This window comes from Perognathus longimembris, chromosome 25 (genome assembly GCF_023159225.1).
Source record: "Perognathus longimembris pacificus isolate PPM17 chromosome 25, ASM2315922v1, whole genome shotgun sequence".
NCBI classification, from domain to species: domain Eukaryota; kingdom Metazoa; phylum Chordata; class Mammalia; order Rodentia; family Heteromyidae; genus Perognathus; species Perognathus longimembris.
The window spans coordinates 4,354,038-4,364,217 of NC_063185.1; the positions used below are offsets into that span (position 1 = coordinate 4,354,038).

A 10,180-nucleotide genomic window follows, 5' to 3' on the forward strand; every position below is an offset into this window, starting at 1 on the left:
TGTATCTGATTTATTCTAATAGTTTTAAAATTAGCATGGCTATGTTAATATTTTAAAACACACAACTATAATCCATCTTCAGCCAAATAGCATTATTACTTACAGCCAAGTAATTTACAGTTCCAGTTACAAACCAAAATGAAACTGAGTAAAAATTGCATTGTCTTGGCAGGCAAGCTAGCATGAAGGTAGTCACAAACAAGCCATTCATGGATAAAGAGTCAAGATTGAGACCCATGGCTCTACTTTTCAGAACACTGACCTCTCCATCACTGTCAGATATCACAATGAAAGCATCTTCAAGTTTACGCTTCCTCCTGCCACTGACAGAACTGGGAGTTTCAGCATTCTCCTTCTCCAGTTTCTGAGATTCTAAGGCTTCTTTAATTTTTTTCTTTCTCCGTGCCATCTTTTCACCTGAAATACAAAGTCAAATAATTTACTCAAAGTATAAGACTTTAGAAGAAGTGGTACTGTGAGCCTTGAGCAAAAGAGGCTCAGGGAAAGTGGCAAGGCCCTGAATTCAAGCCCCACAAATGACAAGACCAACAACAAAAAACTGGGGCTGGGCTTGGAATATGGCCTAGTGGTAGAGTGTTTGCCTAGCATGCATGAAGCCATGGGTTCAATTCCTCAGCACCACATATACAGAAAAAGCCAGAAGTGGCACTGTTGCTCAAGTGGTAGAGTGTTATCCTTGAGCAAAAAGAGGCCAGAGACAGTGCTCAGGCCCTGAGTTCCAAGCCCAGGACTGGAAAAAAAAAGCTGGGGCTGGGAATGTAGCTTAGCGGTAGAGTGCTTACCTAGCATGCATGAAGCCCTGGTTTCAATTCCTCAGTACCACATAAGCAGAAAAAGCCAGAAGTGGCACTGTGGCTCAAGTGGTAGAGTGCAAGCCTTGAGCTTAAGAAAAGCCAGGGACAGTGCTCAGACCCTGAGTTCAAGTCCCATGATTGGCAAAAAAAAAAAAAAGCTGAGTGCCAGTGGCTCATGCCTCTAACCCTAGTTAAGTCAGGAGGCTGAAATCTGAGGATGATGGTTCGAAGCCAACCCAGGCAGAAAAGTCCATGAGACTTTATTTTTATTTTTTTATTTTTGGCCAGTCTTGGAGCTTGGACTCAGGGCCTGAGCACTATCCCTGGTTTCTTTTTGTTCAAGGCTAGCACTCTGCCACTTGAGCCATAGCGCCACTTCTGGCCGTTTTCCATATATGTGGTGCTGGGGAATCGAACCCAGGGCTTCATGTATATGAGGCAAGCACTCTTGCCACTAGGCCATATCCCCAGCCCCCCATGAGACTTTTATCTCCAATAAACTACTTGGAAAAAGCCGAAAGTAGCATTGTAGCTCAAGTGGTAGAACGCTACCCTTGAGCACAAAAAGGCTTAGAAACAGTGCCCAGGCCCAAGACCAGCACCAAAAAAAAAAAACCAACCCAAAATAAACCTTAGAAACAATTCAATGAAAAAGTTACTAATCTAAGGGAAGTATATCTGGACTTTGGAATTTTTCTTCTCCTTTTTTTTTTTTTTTTTTTTGCCAGTCCTGGGGCTTGGACTCAGGGCCTGAGCACTGTCCCTGGCTTCTTTTTTTTTTTTTTTTTCCCCCTCAAGGCTAGCACTCTGCCACTTGAGCCACAGTGCCACTTCTGGCCATTTTCTGTATATGTGGTACTGGGGAATCAAACCCAGGGCCTCATGTATATGAGGCAGGCACTCTTGCCACTAGGCCATATCCCCAGCCCCGACTTTGGAATTTTTCTACTACTCACTAAAACTTGTTTTCTTTTTCTATTTTTCTATTTCTTTACAGGAGACTTTTTTTTTTCTCTATGGTGATCCTCTTATTTTTCTTTCTTTCTTTTTTTGCTAGTCCTAGGGCTTGAACTCAGAGCCTGGGTATTATCCCTGAGCTTCTTTTGCTCAAGGCTAGCACTCTACCATGTGAGCCACAGCACTACTTCTGGCTTTTTCTGTTTATGTGGTACTGAGGAATTGAACCCAGGGCTTCGTGCACACAAGTCAAGCACTTTACCACTAAGCCACATTCCCAGCCCTATATGAAGATACTTTTTATTTTTGGTCAGTGGTGCTTGAACTCTGGGCCTGAGCTCTTTAGCTCAAGGCTACAACTCTACCACTTGAGCCATAGTGCCACTTCCAGTTTTCTGGAAATAAAGAGTCTCACAGACTTTCCTGCCCGGGTTGGCTTTGAATTGTGATCTCAGCCTCCTGAGTAGCTAGGATTACAGGTGTGAGCCACCTGTGCCCGGATATTTAACAGCAGTAATATAACAATTTATCCTGGTTCCTCATACATTAAGTTATATAACTAGTTTTCCTTGATGGCCCATTAATAATGAACCTAACGTACGTGTGTGTGTGTGTGTGTGTGTGTGTGTGTGTGTCTGTGTGTGTGTCTGTGTGCTGGTCCTGGGGCTTAACTCAGAGACCCTGCCGCTGTCCCTGACATTTTTCTGCTCAAGGTTAGCATTCTACCACTTGAGCCACACATCCACTTCTGGCTTTTTTGTGGTTAGGACCATAATCCTCAGATCTCAAGTCTCCAGAGTAGCTAGGATTATAAGTGAGCCATCAGCACTCTTGGCCTAAGCTGGGTTTTTTAAGGGTTGTTTGTGTGTGTGGGGGGGGGGGGGGGTTAAATACCAATGCCTTCAGCCAGGTACAGTGGCTCCCAGATGCTCAAGAGTCTGAGGCAAGGGGATTATGAGTTTTTGGGGGGGTAGGGGAGAGAAGGGGAAGGGGAAGGGGAAGGGAAGGGAAGGGAAAGGAAGGGAAAGAGAAGAGGGGAGAGGAGATCCATGAGGACCTCCTGAAGGGGGAGGGGAAGGAAAGGTAATAGAGGTGAGGAAAGAGGGAAGAGAGAGGGGAGGGGAAGGAAACAAGGCAGGCAGACAGGCAAGAAGGCAGGAAGGAAGGACCTCGCTCATCTGATTTAAAGATTCTATGGCTGGGGATATGGCCTAGTGGCAAGAGCGCTTGCCTTGTATACATGAAGCCCTTGGCTCAATTCCCCAGCACCACATATACAGAAAATGGCCAGAAGTGGTGCTGCGGCTCAAGTGGCAGAGTGCTAGCCTTGAGCAAAAAGAAGCTTGGGACAGTGCTCAGGCCGAGTCCAAGGCCCAGGACTGGCAAAAAAAAAAGAATCTATGAAAAGTCATAGCTAAACTTGGCACTAGTGGCTCACACCTGTAATCCTGGCTACTCAGGAGCTGAGATCTGAGGAAAGAAGTTTGAAGCCAGCCAGAGCAGAAAAGGAAATCTGAGACTCTTATCTCCAATTAACCATCAGAAAACCGGAAGTGGCACTGTGGCTCAAAGTGGTAGAATGCTAGCCTTGAGCAAAAAAGCTCAGGGACAGCACCAGACCTGGAGTCCAAGCCCCACGACCAACCAAAAAAAAAAAAAAAAAGCCATAGCTACTAAATTAATTTTTGTATAGGTAGTGAGACTTGAACTCAGGGCCTTGCACTCTCAGTTGGTGATTATACCTTAAAGGTTTGAGTTTTTTTCTCCATAATGATTTATGCTAAAATATGGATGAATCTTGTAAACATGCTAAATCAAAGAAGTCAGACTGAAAGACAAAAAGACACATTATATAATCCATTTGTAAGAAACATCCACAACAGATAATCCCACTGAGACATAAAGTAGATAAATAATTGCTACAGCCTGGGGAAGGAAAACATACAATGGGGCTTCTTTGAGAGATAATGAAAATATTGTAGACTTAGAAAATATACACCATGTACAACCTTGTGAATTTACTGAAAGCTACTTAAATACAAATGATAGATTTTATAACTTTCACTTCAATTTTTTAAATGCAGGAGGGTTCTCTGCCTCAAAACAGAGAAATATTAACTTGCTATAAACTTCTCAATCTTTCAATTACTCCCAAGAGTGGTTACATCTTACTGTCTGTCAGGAGTCCATATAACGTAGGCATTAAGGTAATTAATGTAAAACCTCCTTCTTTATTCTTCCTTAAATATAGATGGCTGTGTAGCTAGGCACTGGTGGCTTACATCTTATAATCCTTGCTAATCAAGAGGCTGAGATCTGAAGGTAGTAGTTCAAAGCCAATCTTGACAAGAAAATCAATGAGACTCTTATCTCCAATTAACTACCAAAAAGCCAGAAGTAGCACTCTAGTCGTAGAACACTAGCCTACAGCAAAAAAGCTAAGGAGACACAACACACAGTCTCAAAGTTCAAGCCTCAATACCAGCACAAAAAGAGAGATTTAGCCACACTAAATTACTGTTTCCACAGTAATTCTGAGTGAAGTTACTTTCTAGGTAATTTAAATAAGCAAGCCAAGATATCCTCCTCCTTTTTTTAGGAGGGAGGGGGGTGGCAATATTGGGGTTTGAAATTAGGACTTTTGTATTTGCCTGACAGGCTCTCTACCACTTGAGCCAGACCTCCAGTACTCAACCAGTTTTTAAGCTGCTACCCTTCAGGATGAACAGCTCATTATATGACAGCTAGACCTTAGTTGGACTAGACTTTAGAACGTACTATCTCTGCCTGTGAAAAACAACTCTCTAAGGATGAACAAGCAAAAAATGTGACCCCAGTAATGCAACTTGTTTATTTCAAAGGCAGTATTTCTAGTGGTATCCTTAAAGAAAAAAAAAAAAAAAAACACCAATTGGGGAGATAGTCATTTTCTTTCAGCACACCATCACCTTAATCTATCTGAAGAACAATCACTGACAAGTTAATTTAAAACCTTGACATTCTAGGAATCAAGCCTGTCAAAACAGTTTTCAAAGCCTGGGGGCATAGAGACCTTCAGAACAATCCTTTATAAATGACTGACACCAAACAAGTCAGAATTTGAGAAACTTGGTACCAAGCTCTTCATTAACTGATTACAGTGATTTTGAACTCTGTGTAACTGCTAAAAACTTACAATGAGTTTAACTGTTTAACTGAGAAAAGGCAGGCAGAAATAGGCAACTACACACCCACCTACACTCACACACATATACACTCTTGAAACTTGGACTTCCTAGCTCATACTCAGCTCAATTTAGAACAATTATGTGAGAACAGAATTCAAACATACCCTGAACAACAGTAATTACTGTTTCTAGGTACCTTAGGCATACTAGAGGTTATTCCTCTCACTAACCAGAAGTGGCACACTTCATGTGGCTATCTATGTCTTGTCATAGATGGTAGATAGGCACTGGCAACTCACTTTAATCCTAGATACTCAGGAGGCTGAGATCTGAGAATCATGATTCAAAATTCCATGACTCTAACGCCAAATAACAAGCAAAAAGCTGGAAGTGGAGCTGGCAGGGTGGTAGCATCCAGCCTTACAGAAAATAGCTAAAACAGCACCCAGGCCCTGAGTTCAAGCCCCAGTAATGGCTGGCGTGCAATGCCACTCCCGGATAAATGGGGGGGGGGGCGGTGTGAGGGGCGCGCGTGCGCGCACGCGCACATGCACGCGCACACACACAAAATGAAGTGATACACAGCTGTCGCAAAAGGAACATTGATTCAACCAGAAGGCATTGGCTCCATGACAGGAACAGTGAAGACAGCAGCCTAACTTTTCACTTTTCCTGAGTGTTCCACCGGTTGAGTACAACAGAGAGACTCCATGCAAGACCAAGCACAGAATTCAAACCCAGCTCCATCACTAGGAAAGATGTTCCCCAATCCTCAACAAGTTGACTGCCCACGTGTACAGAAGGCCTGGCCGGCCGCTGGATTACAACAGGGTAGGTAAGTATATGATAATGAAGATTTCCAAAGAACAGCTTCCTCTCCCAGGGGAGGAGGAGGCATGGAGGGGGCGAGCTGCAGGCTGACCTGGGCTACTCAGATACACACATACCCCACCAATATGGGCTATGGCCCCCACTACCGAAACTGAGTCCCAGTCTAGGCACTTGGGAGAGCTGAGCGCAGGTGGCTCACACCTGTCATCCTAGCTGTGCAGGAGACTGCGATCTGAGGACCGTGACAGCCCGGACAGGAAAATCTGTAATAGTCGTATCTACGAGCCACCAACAAGCCAAAGTGTAGCGGTGGCTCAAGTGGTGGAGCGTCAGCTTTGGCTGGCACAGCTTTAGGGACAGCGCCCAGGCCTTAAGTCCAAGTTCAAGCCCCAGGACCGGCGCGCGCGCACAGGACGGTACCTGGGAGCGTGAAGGCGACCGGGGTCCGCGGGGCGGAGGGGCGGCCAGGCCTGCGGGGGCCGCAGGCGGGGGGCCGGGCCTCCCCGTCCCGCGGAGGCAAACGGCTCCGAGAACGCCGGCGATGCCGAGGAGGGCCGAGGCCGCCGCCGCGGGCTGACAGAGGAACCCGCCGCGTCCCCGAGGACCAGGGTCCGCCACCGGAGCTCCGGGGCCCGCGTGTGCCGCCCGGGCCCGCCTAGAGGCCAGTGGGAGGGAACCCACCCGAGTCCAGGACGAAGAGCGCAGCAGGGACCGGTCGGAAGCCCCCGGGCGTCGGGAGGCGCCCCTCCGGTCGGGAACCGGTCGCGGCCCCGCGTTCGGGCAGGCGAGGGATGCAGAGCGGCGAGTGTGAGGAGACCCGACGGTACTCACCGAGTCCGCCGGCCGCTCCACCGAAGCCCTCTCGGGGCGCGCCGAGGGCCGCGAGCGGTTACAACGTCAGAAGTGAGGGAAGCCGGGCGCGCGCGCAACCGAAGCTCCCGGGGCGGAGACGCGGCCGCGGCCGGCGCAGGCGCAGCACACTGTGGGCGGAACCAAGCGGCGCTCCGGGGGGGGAGGGGCCGCCGCCGGGACGTACCAACTGCGCAGACGCGCGGGGGGAGGGGCGCCGGGCCGTCGCGGCACGCGCGCTGGACCAACGGTGGATTAAGCCTGCTCCTCGGACCGTTGGAGGGGAAGCCCAGCGACGGCGACGGGGCCCCGGCACCACTGCGCGGCCTCACGGAGGCTCCCGGGCCTTTGACGCGCCTGTGTCGGGAGCTGTGGGGCCAACGCGACTGCTTACAAATTCCCCGCAAGTTGCGGTGCGGGAAGCCCCGGTGGACACCTAACTCCGTGAAGTCCCGACCCACGGCTGTAATCCTAGCCTGGCAGGCTGAGGGCGGATCGCAGTTCGAAGCCAGCCTGGGAGCAAAGTCCTGGAGACTCCATCTCTAGCTAGCCAACAAAAAGCCAGATGGGAGGAGTGGTTCAAGTAGCAGAGCATCAGCCATGAGCAGAAAAGGCCAAGTGAGAGCATGAAGTCCTGAGTTCTAGCCAGAATATTAGTAGCATGTGCGCACACACACACACACACACACACACACACACACACAGAGCCAGTGGCTACATCTGTCATCCTAGCAAATCAGGAAGCTGAGATATGAGGATCGTGGTTTGAATCCTCGGTAGGAAAGTCTGTGAGGCTCCAAATAACTCCTCAAAAAACCTGAAGTGGAACTGTGGCTCGTGGTAGAGCACTAGTCTCGCGCAAAACAAAAAGCTCAGGGACAGAGCCTAGGTCCTGAATTCAAGCCCCAGGACTGGCACACACACACACACACACACACACACACACACACACACAGAGCAGTCCTGGTGTAATGCCTTTAATATTGATCTCAAAATTGCATAAATTGAATCTATTAAATAGATACCTTTAATTATCCTTAATTAGTTATCCATCATGTCAGTTTGTGACTACAGTGCATCTGGATAAATCAAAATTTTTTAGTCCAATAGCCTTTTCATTGTTGTTTTAAGTAGTTGTAGGAGGGGGTTTCAATTCAACAAGTCCACGGGATTCCTCAACTAAGAATTTTATTGTACATTGCCAAAGCTAGCCAGAAAATGAGTGACCAGTCCTGGGACAGAGTACAGCAGCTACCAACAGCAAGGCTAGGGGACAGTTGGAAGCACATCTGCCGAACCACAGCTAAGAGCCTTTCTGTAATAACAAAAATTTGAAAGAGGGCTGGGAATGTGGCTTAGTGGTAGAGTGCTTGCCTAGCATGCATGAAGCCCTGGGTTCGATTCCCCAGCACCACATAAACAGAAAAAGCCAGACCTGGTGCTGTGGCTCAAGTGGTAGAGTGCTAGCTTTGAGCAAAAGGAAGACAGGGACAGTGCTCAGGCCCTGAGTTCAAGCACCAGGACTGGCAAAAAAAAAAAAAATTGAAAGAGGAGAGCATCAGTTGTTTAAACCTACATGGACAGACCAGGCTAAGGGCTGATCTCACCCAAAGATGAGGGTAGGGGCAAAAAGGCCTGGAGACTTGGCTCAAGGGATTTGAGTAAAGGCTTGTTTTTAACATACATTCAGAAACCTGAAATGGTGGTCTTCTTGGCCCGAGACTTGTTAACTGATTGATCTCCACATTTTCCCTGAATCTCTCCATCCTCCAGGATGAAGACATCTCAGATTTTTTTTTTTTTTTTGCCAGTCCTGGGGCTTGGACTCAGGGCCTGAGCACTGTCCCTGACTTCTTTTTGTTCAAGGCTCACACTCTACCTCTTGAGACACAGAGCCACTTCCAGCTTTTTCTGCTTATGTGGTGCTGAGAAATCAAAGCCAGGGTTTCCTGCATGTTAGGCAAGCACTCTACCACTAAGCCATGTTCCCAGCCACCATCTCAGAATTTTTCTCCTATCAAATTTAATCATGGCTTAGTGGTAGAGTGCTTGCCTAGCATGCCTGAAGCCCTGGGTTCTATTCCTCAGTACCACATAAACAGAAAAAAAATGAAGTGGCGCTGTGGCTCAAGTGGTAGAGTGCTAGCCTTAAGATGAAGAGCTCATGCCTGCAACCTAACTAATCAGGAGTTTGAGATCTGAGGATCTCAATTTGAAGCCAGACTAAGTAGGAAAGTCTGTAAGACTCTTATCTCCAATTAACCAGCAAAAGGCCAGAAGCGGAAATGTGGCTCAAGTGGTAGAGAGCCAGCATTGAGCAGAGTCTAAGAAACAGTTCCCGGGCCTTGAGTTCAAGCCCCAGATCTAGCACACAAAAAAAGTGGGGAGGAGAGGAAGGGAGAGAGGGAGGGAGAAAGGGGTGGAAAGAAGGAAGAAGGACAAAATAACATTCTCACCAAATATGTATTAGCAAGAATGAATACAACTGACAAAACTCAATGCTAACTGAATTGTAAGAAAATAAACATATTTGTGCATTGATAGTGCCTTATAAACAAGCATAATCTATCCAGGGAGGAATTTGGCAATGGCTGTCAAGAATCATAAAAATGATTATACTCTCAACCTGAGTAATGCCACATTAGGGAACAAACAAATGATATCTTAGGTTCCTTCAAAGGAGAAAACAGACTTGAACCAAGATGATTATGGCTGAACAGTGTACTACAGCTAAAAACTAAAAAATGCGCCCACCCAGGGGAGAGTGGCTAACTGGAAATAGGCCCTAGTAGAGCAATACAACAACAAATTATTATGTTACCACAGGGAATATCAACCATGTATGACAAGAATCCTAGAAAGTAAGAATAAAAACAGTAGAATCCCAAGAGAATACATTGCTGACAGGTAAGACAACTGAGAATGTATGAGCCAAAGAAACTCTTAAGGTTTGTAATTAATAGATGAATCAAGGTTAGAACCTTTTTCATGTGTGTGCGGTTCCTGAGGCTTGAACTCAGGGCCTAGACACTGCATCTGAGCTTTTGTGCTCAAGGCTACCACTTGAGCCACAGCTCCATGTCCAGCTTTTTTATTGTTTCCTTTTGTTTGTTTTGGTGGTTAATTGGAGACAACAGTCTAGGGGACTTTTCTGCGTAGGCTGGCTTAGAACTGCAATCTCAGCCTCCAAAGCTGACCCCTCCAGAAACTGATGACTACAACCCATTGACTCTTGACACAACAGAACTGCAGAGAAAGGAAATCACATATACACCAAGTTTACTTATTTATAGTGGGTCTGCTTCCAGCCTGACAGTGTGAAAAGACCTACTAATTTTCACTTCTAGTGAAACTGGTGAAACTTAATTTTACAATCATCTAACCAGAAGTAGCGGCACATGCCTGTCATTCCAGGATTGTGAGTTTGAAGCCAAGCTGAGCTATACAGTGAGACCTTATCTAAAATGAATAACAATCATTCGGAATAATCATTTGAAGCCAGCATGGCCAGAAAAATATGTAAAACTCTTATCTCCAATGAACCAGCAAAAAGCCAGAAGT

At 46.8% G+C, this 10,180-nt stretch overlaps 1 protein-coding gene across 6 annotated transcripts in view; it reads right to left on the bottom strand.

Moving 5' to 3' along the window:
* Positions 1 to 8,028, bottom strand: part of Uimc1 (ubiquitin interaction motif containing 1) — an 86,897-nt gene extending 78,869 nt beyond the window's left edge. For 5 of the 6 annotated variants that reach the window (XM_048333928.1, XM_048333927.1, XM_048333926.1 and 2 more), the window contains exons 1-2: positions 7,994 to 8,028; positions 263 to 417 (exon numbers count right to left, since the gene is read on the bottom strand). In XM_048333928.1, coding sequence (XP_048189885.1) covers positions 263 to 417; positions 7,994 to 8,000 — 162 coding nt within the window. In that variant the 5' untranslated portion in view covers positions 8,001 to 8,028. Of the gene's footprint in view, positions 1 to 262; positions 418 to 6,601; positions 6,719 to 7,993 lie in introns of those variants that run through there. The other variant, XM_048333925.1, reaches the window with a different exon arrangement.
* Positions 8,029 to 10,180: the final 2,152 nt, after the last annotated feature.